The 22710-nt window shown below is 41.6% G+C and overlaps 2 protein-coding genes across 10 annotated transcripts in view; one reads left to right on the plus strand and one right to left on the minus strand.

The window, feature by feature from the left end:
- The window catches only part of EYA2 (EYA transcriptional coactivator and phosphatase 2), an 82293-nt gene extending 75589 nt beyond the window's left edge, over positions 1 to 6704 (plus strand). For 3 of the 4 annotated variants that reach the window (XM_017822676.1, XM_017822675.1, XM_017822677.1), the window contains exons 11-16: positions 523 to 581; positions 1389 to 1549; positions 2514 to 2628; positions 3240 to 3361; positions 3942 to 4042; positions 5841 to 6704. In XM_017822676.1, coding sequence (XP_017678165.1) covers positions 523 to 581; positions 1389 to 1549; positions 2514 to 2628; positions 3240 to 3361; positions 3942 to 4042; positions 5841 to 5921 — 639 coding nt within the window. In that variant the 3' untranslated portion in view covers positions 5922 to 6704. The remainder of the gene's footprint in view (positions 1 to 522; positions 582 to 1388; positions 1550 to 2513; positions 2629 to 3239; positions 3362 to 3941; positions 4043 to 5840) is intronic. The other variant, XM_017822678.1, reaches the window with a different exon arrangement.
- A 1440-nt stretch (positions 6705 to 8144) lies between these two features.
- Positions 8145 to 22710, minus strand: part of ZMYND8 (zinc finger MYND-type containing 8) — a 52735-nt gene continuing 38169 nt past the window's right edge. For 3 of the 6 annotated variants that reach the window (XM_017822672.1, XM_017822671.1, XM_017822673.1), the window contains exons 13-22: positions 21794 to 21946; positions 20571 to 21074; positions 19485 to 19859; positions 17939 to 18129; positions 16950 to 17030; positions 16358 to 16436; positions 14433 to 14672; positions 14111 to 14268; positions 12619 to 12708; positions 8145 to 9535 (exon numbers count right to left, since the gene is read on the minus strand). In XM_017822672.1, coding sequence (XP_017678161.1) covers positions 9434 to 9535; positions 12619 to 12708; positions 14111 to 14268; positions 14433 to 14672; positions 16358 to 16436; positions 16950 to 17030; positions 17939 to 18129; positions 19485 to 19859; positions 20571 to 21074; positions 21794 to 21946 — 1973 coding nt within the window. In that variant the 3' untranslated portion in view covers positions 8145 to 9433. Of the gene's footprint in view, positions 9536 to 12618; positions 13815 to 14110; positions 14269 to 14432; positions 14673 to 16357; positions 16437 to 16949; positions 17031 to 17938; positions 18130 to 19484; positions 19860 to 20570; positions 21075 to 21793; positions 21947 to 22710 lie in introns of those variants that run through there. The other 3 variants (XR_001876137.1, XR_001876138.1, XM_017822674.1) reach the window with 3 other exon arrangements.

Consider the following 22710-nt stretch of genomic DNA (forward strand, 5'->3'; position numbering starts at 1 on the left):
CCCTGCACATCAGAGGAGGCTCAGCCCCCTCAGAACAACCTGGGAAAACACTGGCAGGACAGAACAGGCGGCTCTGGAAGTTTCTCTGGGACGGATCTTCTCCCCCTGTAATTATGTGGGCACACACCTCCTGTCTGAGGCAGTATTCTCACGGGGGGAAAGGCTGCCAAATTTCTGCCTTATCGTGCATACAGAGTTGAAAAAACCACAGCTTTCCTGGCTGAAACACAAGCATCTCTCTCCCTCCTGCCTGCATAGGAAGGAGTTCCGCTTGCTGTGTTTTTCAAGAGCCACTGTGCCCTTAGATAACAGCAGATCTCTCACACACATTCTCTGTCTATTCATATTTTGTGCTATGTGATGCTTGTCCCTAGCAGTTAACTGACTAGACTATGCCAGACAGTACTAGCAACGTGTAAGATTTTATCTCCTGAATATTAAAGTAGTTTTGCATTATGTTATTTCACTTTTCTTTTTCTAAACATTTACTCACTGCTGTATTTATTTTCATACTCTTCTCAGGACTGTGACCAGATCCACATAGATGATGTATCCTCAGATGACAACGGTCAGGATCTAAGGTATGGGATCTCTGGGCTGGAAGCTGCAGGTCTGGCAGACCCCAGCTGTTTGCAAGTAGTGGGGGGCTGGTCAGTGATTCTCAAACATACACTCCCATCCCCTCCCTGGCCCCGTGCTGTGCTGTCTGCCTTTATCAAGCCCACAGAAGCACAGAGTCTCCTTCCTCACATTATCGTGCCTGTGCCTTCTGTCAAGGCCTGACTGTCCTGAGCTTTGAACCACTCTGGGAAATATTAGGGTAGGTTGAACACCACCCCAGTTTCTGGTATGGTTTGACCAGACAGCTGTCACAGAGGTGGCCAGAGTGCATCAAAACCAGATTGAAAGGTTTCCCACTGCCCAATCTGCAGTGAATGGGCTTAGCAGTGAGGAGTTGGACTTTGCTGTGCCAGGGAATTTCACTGGTAGAAACTCGTACCAAACCTGCACCAGACATTACTGTTATCTGTGTAAGTTAGGCTATCCTGTTCACAGAAACTACTTCTGTACAATTCCATGTACCTTTCCCAAAGTGTTGCCTCCAGAGTCATGGGACAAGAATGAAATGTGCAGAACTCACATGGAGCCTTGTCATTTGTGGTTTTATGGACGGTTTATTGTGAGAAATGGGTGCAGAAAAAGAACATTTTTTTTAGATCTGTGCTATTAATTGTGCCAAAGATGAACTTCAGTTCTGTACAGCATGTCCTGTGTGTGTCTCTGCTGCCACTTGTCTCCACTTTTCTTTTCAGTTGTTTCCCCTCCCTGCTGGCGCTGTACAGCCTGTAATTGCACTGACCTCTCCCCTTCCCTCCTCCCTCTCCCAGCACGTATAACTTCTCTGCAGATGGCTTCCACAGCTCCACTGCCAGTGCAAACCTGTGCCTGGGCTCGGGAGTCCACGGGGGAGTTGACTGGATGAGGAAATTGGCCTTTCGCTACCGTCGGGTGAAAGAGATGTACAACACCTACAAAAACAACGTGGGGGGTGAGTGGCTGTGGCCTGCCTTTCATCTCCCCAAAAACTTGTGACCCCGTAGGGACATCTGTGGAGGAGGTGTAGGGAGCCTCACAATAAAAATGCTTCACAGGGAGCCGAGGAAGTGTTTCCTCAGTCATCCTTTAATACGGTTCTGTGCAGGGTTTGCAGGAGACACACTAAAATACCTGGTTTGGTGGTGTGAGAGGGACTCAAGTCGCAAGTGTGAGGCTTTATTTTGTGATTTATTTGGCAGGAAAAACAACCTTCTCTGATTTTCCAGAATGTTTAGTAAGCAAGCAAACAGTTAAAAACTAAATATGCTTGTTTTTCCACAGAGCACATGGCTGGTCTCTGTCTGAAGCATTCTTGTATCAAAACTGTTTGTTTGTTTGTAACTCCCCCCCAGAACAATACCACCAGGTATCAGGATGCCCTGGGTTCCTTCCTCTCACCTAGTCCCAGGCAGCTGTTCCAAGAGCCTGCTCTGATTCTCTTTCAGAACATCAGTGCAGGTCTCTGACTAGAAGGAGAAAGAAGCAAAACTCAGAGTATCACCACAGCCTGTTTTTTTGGTTGGAGGACAAGCCTACCCACATGTACTGGTAATGGGACGTGGCTTTTCAGGAGAATCCAAACCATCCTGGCCTCAGGTGTCTCTGCCCAGGTCACTGCCCACATTACACAGTCCTTCCACCCTCTTGTTCACTTCCCATAGAAGCTTTATGCTCACTCCAGGGAAGGTGTTCCAGGGAGGTCCTGCAGCCTTGGTTGGCCGAACCCCTCCCCAGAGAGGGAGGAAGCTGAGCTGCTGCAGCCTGGGAATGTGTGGCAGGGCACAGAGGGAAGCAGCCGGCACCGGGAGCGAGGGATGGGCACTGGGAGAGTCCTGAGCACAGACTTTGGCATTCTGCTTACAAATCCATGCAGTTCCCTTTCTGTGCTTCTGCAAAGACGCTTTCCCTGCCCACAGGTTTAATAGGAGCTCCTAAGAGGGAAACCTGGCTGCAGTTGAGAGCAGAACTGGAGGCGCTGACTGATCTCTGGCTCACACACGCTCTGAAGGCGCTGAACTTGATACATTCCCGGTAAGAGCAGCTCAAAAGAATTGCCTGCAGGTTTGATCCAGGAGCTCCTCTTGCTTCCCTTGTTTTCCCCCTCTAAACAAATCGGGACACATTTGTAGGACTTCGCCGGCCAAGCCCGTGGGAGGCCAGACTGCACACGTTTGCCAGGCTGGAATTGTCAAGGGTTGGGGTGAGCTTGGGATGATGAACTGAGCAAAAGAAAAACAGTCCTTTTCCTTGCCTTTTCATTGGCTCTCTCATCTGTGGCACCATTTTTGTGTGAGCAGATGTACAAAGGAGGAAAGGGAGAAAAGAGCCCTTCTGTCCCTGAACCCCTTCACTCAAAGAACCCAGCTCAGACATTACTACTTGGTGTCTGATTTCCCACCAGATAGACCCTGGCAAGTGTTCAGTAAGGCTGCATCACTGCTGCTGGTTTGGTTTATGTTTTTTCATTCTGCTAAGCTGATCAAAAGGCATTTCTGGTACTCACATTATCTGCCTCTGGCTGCATAATCCCCCATTGGCTTGGGAACTTCCAGTGGCAGGAAAGGTTTGCTTCCTACCATCTTTCAATCCAGAGTGAAAGAGAGAAACACAGATTGCCACTTCTAATAACTTTTGTTTTCCAGGCCCAACTGTGTGAATGTGTTGGTCACCACAACTCAGCTTATACCAGCTCTTGCTAAAGTGCTTCTCTATGGACTGGGCACTGTCTTCCCCATTGAAAACATTTACAGTGCAACAAAAACAGGTAAGAGTAAACTGACTTAGGCTTCACCAAAGACAGGCTGAAATTCTGTCCCTAAGTCAGGCACAGCCACCCAACCTGATCACAGCTAGCAATGTGTGAGGTTTAGTTTCAGCTCCATATTTACAGGTGTCTAATTCACATCCTGACTCCTACACTTTGGCTAGTACAGACTAGAAAAAAAATAATTCCAGGTGTCTCCAGGGAGGAGTGAGCCTGATATACAGATACACACCCACCCTATGGAGCATTGACTGCATGTGGGATGTTCAGCTGCACCCAGCTCGAAGAAGTCTGGTTGTACCTGTTACAGAAACACTGTCTGGATCCTCTTACATCAAAGTCACAAAGTTCATGGAAAACTGGCAGCACTTGGAGGTGCTTGGCTGATAAAGAACATGCGAGTTAACTGTCATGACATGGAGAGAGTCCACCTCAGGAGGAGATTCAGCTACATTCCAATTTCAAAAGAAAACATGGAATGTAGCAGTTAGGTCACAACTCCAGGTCCAGCTCCTGAATGTCAGCTCTGCCTGCAGTATGTGTGCAGATCAAAAAATGTGTCTTGTCTTGTGTTGCTTAGGGAAAGAGAGCTGCTTTGAAAGGATAATGCAGAGGTTCGGAAGGAAAGCCGTGTACATTGTAATAGGAGATGGTGTTGAAGAGGAACAAGGAGCAAAAAAGGTACAGTCTGTGAATGCCACTTATTTGGCTTTACAGGGACAGGAACACAATTTGTTAATGGCAAACATTATTTGCAAGATGTCTTTGTGCATCCTGGGTCCTGTGCTCCTGAAATGTGATAGAGCTGTGTTTGCTTTGGGAGCATTGCATGAGAGCTGGGATGCAGGAACTGACTGGATGCAGGAACTGAGCCCCATCTTCAGCAAACTAGTTGATTTTTAATGGTGTAGCTCACGTGATGTGCAAAATATTATAGGAACTCAGCTTATACAGCTGAACCTTGTGCTGGAGGACCTGGTATCACATTCTGACTGAAGATCCTGCAAAGGCTTTCCAAGCAGATTTGAGCTTTTTGGTTGCAAAAGCCCAGGAACAAAGGGATCCCAGCAAATAAGGTGATGGGCACATGTTCTATCCCCAGGTTGCCTCCAATGCAGCAGAAACCCTGTTTTTCATAGTGTATTTCCCCTGGCCAATGGAAGCAACAACATCTGGAGCCACCGTGGAAAACTGCCTAAAATTGCAGGTGGTTCTGTAGTTCATGAAGGGTTAAGGAGCTGTCAGGGGAGAGTCCAAAATGCACTACTGGGCTGAAGTGATAATGGCCTGCTGCTTGTGACAGCTCAGTGCCACACTTCAAAGGCAGTGGGTCAGTGAGCAGGACTCCATCAAAGGCTGCAGGGGCTCTCTGCCTCCATGGGCAAGTGGAAGGTTCACCAGTCTCCTGTGCCAGGATTCCAAGAGCCTCTTGCTCCTGTCTCTTGGCTAAGAACTCTCCCATTAGTAGAGCACATTCTTTGCTGGGCTGTCTCCTCCTTTGATTGATGACACTCATTAATCAAAGCTTCTACACACCTGAGTTTTATACAGGAAAAAAAAAAACAAACAAGGAAGGGAGGGGACAGGCAGAGGCCTTTCCCTGTTTTGCTGACAGCACTGATAATATCTCCACTTTTGTGGGTCATTTTACTTCACCTGTCTGATGAGTGATAAATCTGTAATTGCTGGACAACAGGAGTGGCTGGGAGGCCAAGTTTTCTTCTGGTTTAAGAAAGAAAAATAGATAATTTAATGGAAGGAGCTTAATAGCAACCAGGGGAGGGAGAAGGAAATAACTTTTCCCCTTAAAGTAAAATTGCAGAGCAGTGGCTTTCAGCTGTCTGGGTTTGCTTGCTCTCTCTAAACACGCTGATAAATAGCTTGAAGGAAACATTTGTTTACTGATACCAACATACCAGAGGGAAGCTTATTTAAACATTAGAGGAGTGTAAATATAGACCCTCTGTAACATAAACATCTGGAACCATTGGAGGTTTTTTTGTACACAGGTAGGTACAATTGGAAAAGGAGCATCTCCATCAGTCATCTATCTAGGAAGTATATGTTCTCTGAAGCTTTGTGGAAGCTGTTTATCCAGAAGCAGCGTGGTTACAGGTGAATTCTTAGTGCTGAAAGACTCTTAGGAGTGTTATTCCCATGCTGAAAGGGACTAAGTGCTCTCAGAACATTCAGAAAGTGAGCCCACATCCTCCATCATTTGTGAGGCAGGAGACTCCTAAATTGTGAATATGTCTTCCTGTCTGCAGAGGAGACACAGCTCAGCAAAGAGACACTTCCCACTCCCTCCCCCTGTCCCTCCCCTCTCAGATGAGCCCCCTTGCCTGTGGCGCCGTGACAGCCTGGGGGCCAAGCACAAAGCTCTGTTCCTGAGGGTGCAAACTAAGAAAGTTGTTTTCATCTCAGTATTATACAAAAACAAAACAAAAAAAAAAATTCCCCTCTTTTGGTTTCACTCTAGCACAACATGCCATTCTGGAGAATCTCTTGTCACGCTGACCTGGAAGCTCTTCGGCACGCCTTGGAACTTGAATATTTGTAGCAGACCCCAACATCTTAGCACTGGGAGGGCTTCACTCAGACTATTGCAGCGGTTCCACCTATTCCTCATCATTTTCTCAGTAAAAAAATAATCCCACAGCAACTGCAGTTTTTCTTTTTTTTGAAGGAGAACCCTTTCAGTGGAAGCCTTTAAGAACTTGCAGCCAAAGAACATTGTCTCAAGTCCTCCTTCCTTTGGACAGAGGAAAAACCTTCTGATCAGTCGCTGGGGATGCTGCAGTTGCTGGCTAAGTTGGAGGCACAGAGTTCTAATGGCCTTTTTGCCATCAACAACAAATGCTACAAGTCTGGGTGTCCCTGTCAGCTTTCTTGGTTTTGAAAGGGAAGAGGACACAGCAAGGAGTCTCTGCACAGTCCGTCACATCACACGGGACCTTCTGAAAATAAGAGTGAAACTGTTGATTTTTTTTTTTTTTTTGCTATTTTTTTAATTTATGAACTAATCTCATTACTCTGGTATTAAGCTCTGTACCTGTGTTTTTAATCTGGCTTTTTGGGGTGGGTGGGTGGGTGGGGAAAGTCTTACTGTTCTAAATTAATAGTTCGTTTCTCCAGAACCAACTCTGGGGAAGAATCATATTGTGTACATGAGTAGTCAGGACACATGGTACTGTTGGTAAGAACTGTAGCTGTGTTTTTGAACCTTGCCCAGATGGTATGAGCACTGTGCACATGTCTACATGGTGCCTTATACTGCTGTCTTGGGGTCGGGGAAAAAGTACCTTGTGATGAGTGAAAGGCATTAAATAAAAACATGTTTACATTTTGGGGGACTAGATGACCTGCCTTTTCTGCCACCACTGCTGGATCTAGAGGTATGTGTGGAATATGTACTCCCCCTTTCAAGGCTGGGCTGTTAATCTTGCTGCCAAAACATTTAAATTCTCTGGGCCTGGATGACTCTCTCATTCACTTTGAAAACTGCTGATTCTTGCTCACTGTGGCACCAGACAACCTCAGAAGGATCAAAGCCACCCTGGAACCAGGTGGTAGAGATGTAGCAAGTGCTACAATGCCCTCATCTAATAAGATCAAACGAGTTACAGATATGACACAAGTGCTACCCAAGCCTGAGGGATACTCCTAATCTCTACAAACATTCAGAGAAAACAGTGCTGGATCTGAGAGGGGATTTTCTGCCAAACTAAAGCAGAAAATCTGATCTTAAATTAATCCAGTCTCAGTCTTTGGCTCAGAAGGCAGCAGCCACATGGCAGCTGTGACACGTCAGCCCCGTGTGTCGACAGCCACACGACCAAACCCCTCTCTCTACCTGCTTTGGGGGATTTGTAAAGAGCACAACTCCATCCAAAATGTGACTTTTCTAGCAGAGGTGTTCCTGTTCTCAGGGCCTGCTGAGCAGCAAATGTGGTGGAATTTTTTTCCTCATGGTTTTCCTGCTGTAAGAAAGACTGTGACAAATAGGAAGGTGTCAGAAAGCAGTGGGGTTTCCAACAGCAATTTATGTCTTGTTCATCTCTTTCCTTTTCCTCCTTGCACAAGGGCTCATTTCAGTGATACCAGCATCCAAATTCCACAGGGAAGGCCAAAACATCATTTCAAGATCTGTGCCATTCTGCAAACACAGTAGCACTGGGAACATTAACTTTGGTTGCTTCACAAATGCCTGGAACAAGGTTAACTACAGGAGTAGGAACTTCACACAATATTCTCAGTAAGATTTTAGTCAGCTCTTTTACAGCTCCCTGTTTCTTCTAACTTCTAATTAAGACACACACACAGAAGTCTTGCCCAATTCCTGCCCTGTGAGAGGGCTACAACAATCCCCATTTCTAACCCACAAATCCACCTAACAATGACGTGTTATCAGTCCAGCCAGTGAAGAAATGCTACTCAACAACTGATGGACCTTTGCTGCTGTTAAAACTGAGAGAAAACATCTCCTGTTGAGTTTTACACATAAATGGCTTCTTATTTACAGAATGTCAGCACTGCTTTGTTTTATCTCAAATTTGGCAGGTGTTCTGAGACAGAAGATGCTAATGTAAGTGAAGTTACCTGTGATCTGGAGACTGTGCAGAAGTGAACATTCCTCCAGATTGAACCAAAACTGGAAATCCAGGAACACAGAGCATTTTTCTAAAACAGTTTAATAAAAAAATTGTGAAGTTTCTTGAAAAATTGGAGAAACCCAAAGCATATCGTGTGTGTCACCTGTCTTAGTCACAAAGAAACACAATTGTCAAAAAAGATATTTAAGTTTAATACAAATTTTATACAAAGAAAATGTGAAAAAATACTTCCATATGCTAAAAGCAATTATGCTTCACAAATAAGGCCAGCTAGGCTAGTTTTGACACAACTGCAATTAATGAATATTCTGTTCTTGCCTTTTTTTTTTTTTCCTTCTAATACTTTTTTCCCTCTAATCTGGGGACTAGCTGGAGACTGTACAAACCGCATTCTTATATAAACAATGGGAGAAATCAACATGACTAAAATGTACAACAGAATGTACTGGAATGATATCATACAGTTAATTTTCTCATATACATACATCACCTTTGCTTTGTTCAATGCTTTCGTTTTACACAACATACAAAATGGGACTACAGTCTCAGTGTAACAGACAGCATCTGCAGGGGGAGCTCCTCTCGTACTGCACTGCTTCATGCTTACAGAAAAACAGAAATTCCATCATATAAATAACACATGCTCTGGCCCAGCATCAAAAGTCCTTTGCCCGTGTTTCCTGATCCGTGTTTTTCTCCACACCTAATTCTTGTTCAAAGTCCTTTGGGAGAATTTTTTTAAAAAAAAAGAAGCACAGGAACAAATTTTACTTTCCTCAGTCTTCGATATCAGTGATCAGAAACCGTTCTACAACCAGCTGCTATTACGCTTTCCAACTTTTCTGATCTTAGACTAAATGAAATTTTTGTTAGTCTGGTCATTATGAAAAAAACAACGTAAATCTTTGTGTTTCAGATCCACAGATTGGAAATGTCATAATTTGCCTGATGCAGTCAACTGAAAAAAGGTATCATCCTTCATCACTTGGTTGTTCAAAGAAACTCTACAAGAGTTTCAAAGTGCAGAAATTTTTTTCAATCCAAATGCAAAGACAGATGTTCAGATTCTTAGTATTATTTGATGCATAACTGCAGTTTCCCAAGACCAGTTTTCAGCATTAGGTTGTGATAAGGCTGTTTTAAACCTTCCCTTTCCAACTTCAGACACTCTTTATAAGTTAAAGTCAATACAAATATAAAAAGGAGATGGTACTCTAATGACATCCACAAATTGTACATTATTTACAAAAGAAGCATAGATTTAATATGGATCTTACCTGTCCTCAGCTTTTCTAAGCCAGCACTAATGCTTTACATTAATGTAGTGTAATTAATGCTTTGTACACATACACAAAGCTAAAGTCTGAACCTTTGAGGTTAATCCAAAGAACTGTGTTTATTTTTCACATTTCTATTAGACTTATTTATTCCAACAATTGTTTGGACTTCTTGTTAGCAGTTAGACTCTTCGTACTTGGACTGGCATTGTGGTCTGAACATACTGAACTCCAGTTCTCATTGCCACTGTCCCAGCAGAAGGACTTACCACTACAGGAATGGTCTGTGGATTAAAACCAAGAGAAACAGATTGTTATGTTAAAGGTCACATAAACATGACCACAGAAATAGAGATTCATCTTCCAGGGGAAATCCAGAACAAGTGCCAATTTTGTGCAGGAACTAATACCTTTATAACCGCAGTATTACCTCGTTCCAGGGGACAAAGTAGTGTTTTAACTTCCCTATAGCCAAGAGTTTTTCTGTGTTCTCGTTACTGCTACAGAATTACAGGGACAGGAGGTGCTATAGGGACTGTACACACTGTCTGTGCTTGGAGAGTGAGGGTCTCAGAATTACATCCAGTTACCTATTTTCTGCAAACTAATACATGGGAAGAGGAAAAAGGGCTAAGAAAATCCTTTGTCATTTGAAAAAGTTTTTGACAAATCAAACTGGAGTACAAAAATACCCTTGTTTATAAGTATATTCTTGTTACACATTACTTAAATCTTTTTCCCCAAAAGGAACTATTTCCCCCATGCATTCAGTCTACACAGAAGAGAACAAAGAACATCCATCTGAACAAAAAAAGTACTTAAGTTAACTTTTGCACAAATCAATAGCAAAAACATCAGCATTACTGGGAACTGTCTTACACACCCTGTAAAAATATTAATATAGAATAAACTTTTCACTTCCATCATACAGATCATGATTTATACATCTCGACAAATGGAGTTTCAGGACATCTCTATAGGTGGTAATTGATTCTACAGATGCAGAGACAAAGGCACAAGAATGTTAAACAATCTGGTCAAGGTCACATCACTCTGGAAGATCTGTAAAAGGATTTATTGAACCTTAAGTCTGTATCTTAACCTTCCTCCAAAAACGTGAGAAAGTCTAGAAATGTCTCTACCATACAAACTGCAAGGATGTTCCAATACAATTCCAGTGATGCACAACTGGTGATCAAACAAACGCATCCATTTCAGTTCACAACATCTTGTGGAAGAGACAGGGAGTGAGACTTTGAGGAACCTGAAAGGGATGCACAGATCTTCCCCCAGTGGTAGTGTGACATTCCAAAGAGAACACGGAAGAAGAAATACAAGTTCAGTGAAGCCCAATGTTTCCCCACACTGATTCAAGAAACCACACGAGTGTCTTAATAGTATTCCACAAAGACAGAGTCTGTGCCTTCCAGAAGCCTACTCGTTCCATCCCCTGGAATGCAAAGATGATGGATTCATATTTTTACATTATTTTAACTGCAGGAAGAATCAAAACCAAACATGGAACCAATTTTCTGAATGAATTCCAGATAACTGCCATTTTGTAATGATTTCAGATGCGTGTACAGGGTGCCATGGAAATGGTACCCAGAAGATACACTGGGAGTTGTTCAGAGGAAGGAATTCCTAGTTGGACACAAAGTGCAAACTGAACCCTAAAGAAGCCATTATGTAAGTCACTGTCAGTACTAGAGGTGGGGAAATTAAGGTTGCCACAGTCGCCTTTTAAATATACACACTTACACACATGAAAATAATTAAGTTTCAGTTCTTAGCGCGATCGGAATATGGAATGTGCGAGACTCCTTAAATGTGTTAAGATCATTCCCTGAGAGGTAAATTTTCCACCTCTGCCAGTTTTACACATATGTACATTTTGCATACATATTAAACATGCACTAAGGTTTAAAATCATTTAAATTGCACGTGCAGTCATTAGAATACAGAGGTGTCTGTAGCTGTGCAAGACTAATGCAAATGTGTACAAAGTTATAAACATGCACAAATAAAGTTGGAAACCTTTCAGACCTTCCAATTCTGCTTTACATAACTTCAGTACACTTTGTGTTACAGAAAACCTATGAAAGTAACTGCCATTTTTCTGATTACACAAAACCACCTTAGGATCTTACAGCCTCACAGCTCTTCACAAAAAAAAAGCCTAACGCCTTTGATGTCTGCTGTTGGATTTTTAAACACATATAAAACCTTGTTAATGGTAATTCAGTCCAAGCAACTCAGGGCCAATGCTGCAAAGGTGCACAGTGCTCTCAGTTGAGACCAAGGGAGTGGAGTTAAAATGCTGTGAGGAATGTGGGATGTGATGATCCCCACTAAGAGCACGATCCCCACTAAGTTTGTGTGGAATATGATGGCTGTGAAACACTCTCTGTCCTCGTGCATGTGGTGTATTCACTGACACACACACGGGTGTGTCCTGCAGCTGGTGGGGGGTGCACAAGGAGAGAGACAGACAGAGGGACTTGGACAGCACATCAGGCCTCCCAGTCACAGTGTGCTTAGGGTACACTGTTGAAATACTGTTAAACTGTTAAAACAGTACATAGTTATTGTTATAAATTATCTGATTGAAGTCAGAAATGAACTGAAGTTACCCACACGTGGGCTCCCCTGCTGAACCCCACCTGAGGCAGCGCTGGGACCAGGGCAGTGCCAGCTCAGGGGCCACACTGACTGATGTGAGCCCTGCAGAGCACAACCAGCTGAAATAATGGGCTCTTATGGTGCATTAAATACAAAAATCAAACTTACTTCTGTCCCATCTCCTTTGACTGACACTAGGGAATTCAGCTGTCCTTAAGCCTTTGATGGGAAAAAAAAAGGTCTGATTCCAATGCAATTTCTCATCATTCTGTAACACTAATGTGCAAGACTCCATGGCAGAGACACTGCTGACAAATGCATATTCTCTTTTATAGGTACTGAGATGTCACAGGAATATCAAGCATAGCTCAGAAATAATTAAATCTCTTTAGGATACCATAGACAAAAAGATATTTAAAAGATATTTAAAATGAATTCTATATATTTACATTGATGTTGTGGTCAAGTATATACATGAAATGAACCAATAATGTGAAATGGCATCTGCCTGTCCTCAGTGCCTTCACTAGACTTAACAGCTTCTGGATCCTTGCAATCATGAATGGAATGAAGGGGTGGAATGTTGCACAGCAAAAGAAGACATTTTGCACTGCAAGTCGAGACTCTACCAGTGAATTCATCTCTTGATAGAAGAGCAGACAGAGACAACCCCCCAGAGATACTGAGCAGTTTTAATGCCAGGCACGGCGCTGCTGCAGACTTTAAATTATGATGTTGTACTTACAATTGTGGGTTGAGTAGCTGGAATATAGGTGGTGGTCTGTGGTACCTGGACCAGTTTTATAGGCTGGTTGCTTGTCACACCTGTTGCTATCTGCAGAGACAGCACGGGCAACCTCAGTAGAAGCCTCAGCTTTTACATAAATTCCACCTAGTTGTTGTTACTACGATAGGAAATTTATGTTGGATGTTTTCTTTGTGTTAAAAATCTGCATCTCAATGAATTCACAGGTTACTTCTTTGTTAATAAAACAAAATTCAAATTGTGAACATGATCCATGTATACAGCATGATGTTTCAGGCAGAACACCTATGTGAAATTCCAGATTTGTATAACTGGAATATTCCCTGGCAAGCTTTAGGTCTCACATTCCCTATTTCCCCGGTAATATAAAGCTTGTGCCACCAGAACAATGCAAACAAACATCAACTGAATGAGCCAGAGTTTAACCAACTTCATCAAAGTATTCAAGTGGAACAGCACATCCTTTTTCCCCCTCTTCAAATCTGTTTCCCCAAGTTACTCCCTTAGGTGACATGTCAAGCCCAGAGATCTAACACCAGACAGTAGCAAAAGTGTCAAGAAATGAACACAGCTCTCTAGATTACTATGCTTCCCAATTCTACAGGACTATCTCAATGAGACATCATGCTGGAATCACAATACTACAAAATTAGTTTGCCTTTAATATTTTAAAATACAACAAGGCTCCTACTGATGTGCAGGATCATGTGTAAGGGTTTGAAGGATCAGCCCCCCCTCCCCACTAAAATTTTTCATTTAATAAATCTTGCAAGGGGAGAAAAAAAAAAATGATGCCGAAATTGCTAATAGTTCAAGCCCTACCTATAAAGCAGAATCTTCTCTATAAACATTTTCTATATATGCAATGTTAAGTCCCTTTTATTAGAGCATTTGCTCATCCTTGCCTACTGAATACTATCAGAGTAGATGCTATGGAGGATTTCGGAACTGCTCCGTTAACCGTAGATCCAGGTGAACTGTTGTATCAGTGTCATGGAACATTGTGGTACCCTAATGACAGTCTGTGGTGATAAAGTAAGTTGATTTGAATGCAGGTCTTGAGCTTGGCCTCTGAACCCCCAGGCAAGAAGGGCTTGGAAGTGCTGCAGTCAGTATTGCTTATCAGAAGGCAACTTGTATCGAAAGATCCAGACCAGAAGCTACACTGATGGGTCCTGGAGAGAGAGAGAGAAAGAGGTCCAGTCCCCTTTGGCTGGAAGGATGAGTCAAGCCAACACAAGGTTCTACTGGGAATAAGTGAAGGGGAAAGGGTGTTCTCAGAGGACAGAAGGAGATTTTTTTTTTTTTTTGACAAGACGAAGAATAAAAACCACAACTCTCTCTGATTCCCCAAACACACTCTTTGAAATATGCAAATGGTCATAAAATCCTGGCTTATCCAGGGAAGCCTTCAGGGGGAGGTTTCAGAGAAATCTTACACATTATTTTTGTTTGAAGTGATGATACTCACTGTAACGCTCTCTTTGCTTTTATCAGCTGAACCTTCCTTTTCCTTAGGGGTGCTGGCTGTTTCTGTGGGTGTAGACTGCACACTTGAACTGGGCTGGGATGATTTATTTAGTGTTTCTGTGCTAATTTCAGTATCTGTTTCTTGCTGTGTCGCAGTAGCTAAAATAAAGGGGAAAAAAAAAAGAGAAAGTAGCCACAACTCCTGTGAACCAGTCCAGTCCCTCCTCACAGGCACATCTGCACATGAAGAAAGGGGTCCCTGTGTACCCACCCACCCACCCCAAACCCCTCAGTGGGACACAGGCAGCCCAGAGCACCGTTACCTGACTGCGTGCACGATTTCATGTGCTCAGGCCAGTGAGCCTGTTGGCAGGGGTAGTCACAGTAGCTGGTATTCCAACAGCAGTAGAAGATGGCCTCTTTCTTGCAGTTGGCACACCACTGCTTCTTCTTGGTTTCATCCACTGCTTGTTGCTTTTCCAGTTCCAGCTGCTTCTTCACCTCAGCAATCAAACGATCTCGTTCCTGCTCCAGGCTCTGACGCATTTCAGCCATTGTCAGTTCTGCTCCAAATCCAGAGAAAGGTGGGTTTGCATTTTGCACCCACAGCAAAGTGCAAACCAGTAATATTCATGAATTTAAACACAACATGAAATTACAACTGATAATCAAAATATCCCCCGAGTCTGGGCACCTCTGTTTCATACCTACTCAACAAATGCAAGACTTCCATCTTCTTTTCTTATTCTGGCACCAAGGTTTTTACCCCTAACCATTACCTTCCATTTGTTTAACACTTCAGTTCTACATGTCCCACAAGGGACCAGAATCCAGCATAAACACAAAAAGGACATATGCAGCTGCTAACATACTTTGTCTTTACAAGTCTAGACTTGTTCTGTTCCGATATTCAGAAAATTATATTTATTCTCCTGTCTCATATGGTCATTATATCTTGGTTTCTTTACAAAAAAATGTGAAAGTTCCAAGAGGGACACCAACAAAGATGTAAAAACTCATGGCTACGTGAATAAAGTGGTAAATTTGAGCCTTACTTCAGGATTGCTCTGAGAGCCACCCACTACTGATGCAGTTATAAATTGATATCTCAGTCACTGTGGGAGACTTGGAATGAAATGCCTTAACAGAATCCTCAAGAAAGTGGGCAAATACAAATAAAGCATTCCAGCTCCAGCCACCTTGACTCGGGGTGAATCTTGGAGTCTTCTGAAAAACTCTCCAGTTGACAAACTTTCCAAACACCAATAAAGTTTTTTACTTAAATCAGTAGCTTCAGACTGGTGGCAAAGTGTTTCAAGAATTTTCCTTTTATTTCTGAGCACACTTAGACATTCAGCTCTGTGAACAGCAGATGAGTTGTTGCCATACCCAAGTGAGTCTGAAGAATGTTATCACTGGACTGCAGCAGTGGAAAAACTGGTCTACCCTGATTTGAAAGAGCAAAATGTTACTAATGAACCAGAGACACGAGTCTGAGTATGGAGTTAATCAACCCTTAATGCACTTCCAGATGTGCTCTGCAAAAAGGAGACTCTAAAAGTGGATGAGGACACTAAGGCTGCTTGGACTGTGTGTAGGTTAAATGAGACTTCATCACACAACTGCAACCTTCTTCCCACTGTCAGTGCGTTGAAAAAGATAATTTAAGAAGAATCACATTTTAAACAGAGTTTCATTTCCTGCCAATATGGCTGAGTGAATGTAGAGATTCCTAGGAGGAATATTCTTTTATCTGTTTAAGGGAGCATTTTGACCTCATTCCACTGACAGTCTGGCACCAAGATTGAATCAGGGTTGTCTGTTCACTCTAAATAAATAAAGCCTGTACACCAACAGCTGATAGGAAAAAAAATGCCAGCTACAGTCTATAAATTGGCTATATTAAGAGAATCTGGTTCCTATGAGAATTAGTACAAAATAACCAATATAAAATATCTCAAGAAGAGGGATTATCCACTGATGCATAAAATAGTCATTCTGCCCATCAACAGCTTAGCCTGAATTTGTCTCAGAGGGCTGAACAGCTGTTCCTGCTCATGCACAGATAAAGTAACTTTGGGTTCAGACTCCAAAAGTGTGCACTAACATCAGCACAGAACAGTACAAATGGTTTTCTGTTCTGTCAACAATTTGTAGCATCATGTGATGAAGGTAATACATAGTTCAAGCATTTCCACTTTCTGTGTAGGACAAAACCTGACACTGTTTTGGACTGTCATTTCCATACCTAGGTTATGCTTCATTTCTGAGAGTTCCTGTTGATGTAGCCATTGAAGTTTTTCTATCTCAATCCTCAAACGCCGAATCTAAACATTAAAAATTTAATAGTCAGTAGTGATAAAGAGGGTGTATAATAATTACACAATAATAATAATTATACAAAAACCCATGCCCAAAAAAATGAGCCTGATCATCACTTACATCAAGGCTCCTTCACATTAACATGAGGACAAGACCATAATAAGCCCCAAACAAAAGTCTGAAGTATTCTGAATATTTGTCTGCTAGATCTGCTTATCATGAAGAGCACAGGATTGTTTGAAAACAAAAAGAACTTCTATTAAACTTGCTCTTGCTTCCTCTGAAACCGCCAAGTTTTAAATTTCTGACTGGAATCTGGTATTTTTTCAGTGTCTTTCTCTACCACCCTAATCATCACTTCTAAAACATCACAGAAATTAGGATCTCTTGCCAGTCTCCATATATAATACTTTGCAGATATAGTTATGTGGCACTTTCATTTATATATATAAATAAAAATACTAATTTGCAACTTTCAGAAGTTAAAATGCAAACTTTTTTTTTAATGTTACACTAACCTCAGCTATTGTACTTCCAGTAGTATTTTTTGAAAGATCATTATATATTTCAGTCATTGTTCCTTTGATGGCATCCATCATCTGAAAGATAAAAGGAAAAAAATAATTCTTTGATATATATTTTTAATAGATTCCCACTTTCACTTCCTTTCAACCACTCTAATGTGAGCTTCTATTGCTATCAACAATGTATTATCTTTATATATATATATATATTTATCTGGGTCTACTTTTAGAGGACTATGTAGAAGGTAAAACACAATATTTTTGAGCAGGACTCTGATTTTTAATCCTAAACTGGTGAACTGCTTGACTTTCTACTTTTCTAAGAAATTGCTACTGATATAATTTATGAATAAAAAATATATAACCATGAACTGGGGAAAGAAATGCAATGTAAAAATACATAGTATTCGCATTGATTTTTTTTTTAATTTAAAGATCTAAGGGACTATATGGAAAGCCAGTGTCTCCTCCCTCACTGTCACTGTCATGACACAAGTACTACACCACCCCTTCTCTTTAACACTTAGTGTCTGTTTTAATGCAGGGACACACATTTATGACAAGTTACCAACTGATGAAGTTATACAGTGTTTTAAAAGAAAAGTACAACTCTGTTTATGTTCTGCTGAACACAGATGACAAAATACTGTTTGCTGTAAATATGATGCTGGGGGAACATCTACACCTTTAGGAGAAAACACAGAAAATGCTCCAAACCACAATGTAACATAAATAAGAAGCAGCAGAACATGGGAAGGAGAGGGTCTGAAGTGCCTGAGCAGCTGAAGCCCCTCTCACACCCTCTGGCTTGGAATGGCAGCATTAAGCCAGGTCTAAATATGTAGTTCTGCACTCTCACCAAAACCTGGCTGTTCCTACCTAGTAGGATGAATTTGCAACATATGACAACCTGAAAATAAAGTTATTTCAGAATTAGTTCGCTTCAAAATCAAATTTCAAGGAAACCTTACTGAGGAACTTACTTTGCTGGTATATTTAGCAATATCTGCAGCCACATCAGCTGAAGCTGTTGCAATGGGCAGGTCTGTGTTTAGTGAGGAAGAAAGTGTACTTGCAGATCCAGAACTGGTAACCATAGAAATAGGCTGAGTGCTTGTGACTAAGGTTATAGTGGACGTGGAAGTGCTCTGGGTGATCTCTTTTTGCTGCACAGCTAAAAAAAAAAAGAGAACATTGAGTGGATCAATCACGTAAGAAATTAGGAAAATAAACGGGAAAACTTCTACCTTCAATATCAAACTGTGTGCACATAACCATTTCAGACTTGCATTACTTATACAGTGGTGCCACCTAATGATTAATTATACAGTGCCCAGCCATGGAACTTGTACATAATTGCAAAGCTTGAAGGTAATAAAGCAAATGTAACTTTGAAACTTATGATTTCAGACTGGCCAGTGCAAAAGTCTTCCTCAGTTCTGTATTCCTCCCATCTTGGGACTTTTCTATCCCACTTCCTTATGAAGCCCCTCCCTAACTTTTCAATCTGGAAAACTCCCTACTAATAGCACACATATAAGTTAGACTTCGACATTTCCATATTATTAAGGTGTGAATGAAAGTATGATTCTATTAAAAATAAGACTTCACCAAGTTTCACATTTCTTTTTCCTCACTGAATATTTTCTGTATCAAATTTGTGCAGTCTGCAAGTAGGAAGATACCACTTCCTCAACCCTGCTTAAATGGCAGACACAGAAGGGACCAGAGAAACGAGCCTCTGATAAACATCTGTATGTGAGCCATTACCTAAACCTCTCTTCTCTATGAAATCACCAGCATGCCAGTGGTTTTAGCAGAGGGGAGAATGTCTATTCATCAGGCACAGCAGTAAACATTTCACTTTATTAACTTGAAATTACAAGGGGAGCTAATTTACATAAAGTTGCTGTTCTGTGAAGTGAAGCAACAGCAGCATGGGCTTGTATTACCCTGTGCCTGCTATTAGTGAAACCTCAGGCAAAGGGATGGTAAGAAAACAGTTGAGAAAACAGTCTGAATTTCCAGGGCTGTTTGTTCAGTAAACTACCATCAAAGTCTTGTTAAACAACAGGGATTTCAAAGACAAACAGAGCCTGGGTAATTTCATTGTTGTCAAATTATACTCTGAAAAACCATTCAGATCAGCTTCTTGTCAGATAAAACTGGAAGCAATTTGTACATACTGAGTGGTAAACATGCAAGTGGAACAGTTAATGGTTTTATCTTACAGTCCAGAATTTAATTCAGTTCACTCTTCCAAATCTCTGATGGCTAAGAATAGCAAAAAATATTTACACAGACACACACACAAGTTTTCTCTCATTAAAATAAAGAGACATGACTCTAAATACACACCAGAAAGAGCAGGTGAGTAAGTTGCTGTATTTTAAAGTAACTTATCAGAGTAGAACCACACTGTGAGATTTTGTTAATATGGAAGAACTCCTGGTTGGGCAGCCTTGGAGCACTGAGATCACTACTGGGGAATTAAGGCACCACAGGCACATTGGGTTAGAAAGTGTGTACCTTTAACTGCTTGTCTTGTCTGGTATCTTGTCCCTTGAGAGGACTGAGGCTGTTGTGACTGAGCCTGCTGGCTCTGCTGCTGTTGCTGCTGCCTCTGTACCTTCTGCATGTGCCATTTCTGAGAAGATGTCTGGAATTTATTGGAAGAATTCCACACCACCCGCTGCACAGCAGGGGCAGTTTCCTTGGGCAGCAAAGGCCTCTGCTTTTTCACAGGGCTCCCTGTGGCTGCAGATGGAGCACTGGCAGTGGAAGCAGCACTCGTGGTTGCTGTCACACCAGCTGGGGGGGTCTGGGCTGCAGAACGGGTGAGGACTGGAGTTTCTGGTAGAGGCTGAGTGCTTGCACTGGAGGAGGGTGGAGTTTTACCTACAACTAAACAAACATAAAATGTTACACCAGCTTTTCACAAACACATCTGATTGGTGGCTCTCCATCTTCTTTTTGGAAGAGCCATTCCAGTCTGGCTTGGAATTAACTTCCTCAAAAGTTGTTGATACACTACAAGTAAAGTCATTTCAGCCTAGTTGAAGGTGGTGGCAGTTCAGATGCATCAGTAACTAAGCAAAGCAAAACAAAAAGTACAAAATCCAGAAAAACCAGCCTGACCTCCTCTGAATTTATGTGAGAGGTTAGCACTTGATAGGATGTTTCTGGGTTACCATTTACACCTGTCGTCCCAATTTCTATCAGGAGAAAAATGCATTCTAAAGTATCAATGACTGAACAGTAAGGGAAGGAATAGGGCACTAAAAACTTTCTCAACAATGGTGAACTGGCACTGACAACCAAATGCAGATGACACCAAGTTGGGTGGGAATGTTGATTTGCTTGAGGGTAGGAAGGCTCTTCAAAGAGATCTTGACAGACTGGACTGAGGGCCTGGGGACAACAGCATGAGGTTCAATAAGGCCAAGTGACGGGTCCTGCCCTTTTTTCACAGTCACAAAGAATGAAAGATTATTCCTGAAAATTGTTTTAGTACAAATTTTTATCTAAATGCAAGAATAAAGGTAACAATTCTGTCTTAGCCCTACAGAACAGGAGAAAAAAAAAAAAAAAAGGAAGGAAAGAATTTCATCCTACCATCTTGTTTGGGAGAAGGTTCTTTAGATTCTTTCTTGTTTTTCCTTCCTTCACGAGCACAATGATCATCTCCTAGATCGATGACAAGTTCACTCTCAGAATCAGAGTCCAGTCCTAGATGCACAGTTGGAGAGTCTGTTTCATCTTTACCTTTCAGCTTTTCTTTTGCAGGATGCTGTAAACCTTTTCCCTTTTCGGAAAATTCTTTTTCAGTGTCTGAAATGGACTTTTCCTTGACCGGTTCTTCTGTTTTCTCCACTTCTGGACTTGTGCTTTTAAGTTCCTCCTTGTCTTCATTCTGTGCTGGGGGCTTAGGTTTTTTTTTCAAGCTCAATGATTCTTTGTCACTTCTTGTACCTTCCTTGTCCTCACCATCTTCTTGATCATTCTTTGATTTCTGATCCTCATCACTGTATTCGCTGTCACTGGTGTCGGATTTTTCAGAATCTTCAGAGTCACTGTGTTCTACTGCAGTATAAACAGCTTCAGATATTTCATTTATTCCTAATTGTGGGAAGGAAAGTACATTCCATGCTGACATCAGACTGACTGAAATTACCAAAAAAAAAATACTCCATATGCTGGAACAAAGTGTGCACATACCATTACCTTAACTCTCAGTCCTTAAGCTACAAACTTAGTGCCCTGTCTCAGTACCACAATGTGTAAGAATCAATCTCCACATACTCCAATTAATATTTGTATTTCATTCAATAGCCCTTCTTTCACTGCTTTTTTCCACCACCTGCAAGCTCTTTTGTTCAACTCAGGACCCAATGCTGGCAAATGCAAAGAGGACTTATTTTTTATCCACAAGAAAACCACCTTAAAAATCACTAATACCATTTACCTGATGACAGTTACTTACTTACATCCTAATTTGTGCAGCTGACAGAATTTGGGTACAATTCTCCAATTTTTCAGTTTACAAAGCAAATAGTAAGAGTATAATCCTGTCATGCTACCTACATCAGAATGGTACAAAAACAGATTAAAAGATGAAAGCTTGCTACCAAAAATCTGAAACATCAGGTCTCTCTGTGTTTTAAACTAGTTCAGTGCACTCTACTTGCCTCAAAAATTTCACTTCTCATCTACTCTTCTTTTAACACATAAAATATTTAAGGTTTTACTAGTCCAAAACTTATTTTAACCTCCATTTCAGAATTTTTTTTCAAGTGTATCCTTCAGATGCCCACTGTGTTCTTGAGGGACACACTTACCAAGTTGTGCTTTGCAGCTCTCTATTGTCTTGTCCAGGTTCAGCTGGAACCTGCTCCGGATCTGTCGTTTGGGGGAGATGAGCTGCACAGGAGTGCTCTGCTGCTGGACTGACTCACTCAGTTCTTTCAGATCCATCTCAGCTTTGCTACGGTCTAGAAAAAGAAACAGAAACTGAGAAAAAAGATTTTACAAAAGGAACAGAGATCACTATCCAGATAAGGCAAATTTCACCAAGGATGACCTGAAATGTATTTCGCTTCTTCTAAAATTATGGGCTAAATAATAATTCTAAAATTACTTTACTAAAAACAACAGATTCTTCCTCTCTGACACAAAATGTGAGCATCAATTACATGGAGATTTTTTCCATCAACGTGAAATTATCAAGAAATCACCATTTAGGTCTGTAAGCTGTCTGACAGCACCCCTGCTAAACTACTGCTGCTATTTACTATTAGTAGCAGTATTTTCAGAGAAAATTAAATAGAAATAAAAATCCTTACAGTCACCATTTAAAATCCAAAAGTTAAGTCGTGAGAATACATATAAAAATCGTTACACTGGATAGATCAATAAATTAATGTGCTGGTTTAAGAGTTAACCAGCAGGGGAAATGAACCCAACTCAAAGGAGAGATTATAAGTCAGAATAACAATTTATTAAAATAATACAGTAAATACAATCATACAAACAAACAATTGGTCTCAACCCACAAAACCCACATGTACAACCCAGTACCCTGGGGCATGAACAAAGTGGTGTTCCTTGGGCCCCACTTGAGACCAAAGTAAAGGGAGAGGGAAAAAAACCCTGCTGGTGGGAGAGCTGTTGCAGTCTGGTCAGAAGTGGTGATTGCAGTGGTTGAGCTGCAGTCTTCCTCTGGATCCCAGGAGTGGTAGCAAATGTTCCAAGACTC

Source organism: Lepidothrix coronata, unplaced genomic scaffold (assembly GCF_001604755.1).
Source record: "Lepidothrix coronata isolate B3197 unplaced genomic scaffold, Lepidothrix_coronata-1.0 Scaffold99, whole genome shotgun sequence".
In the NCBI taxonomy this organism is placed as follows: Eukaryota; Metazoa; Chordata; class Aves; order Passeriformes; family Pipridae; genus Lepidothrix; species Lepidothrix coronata.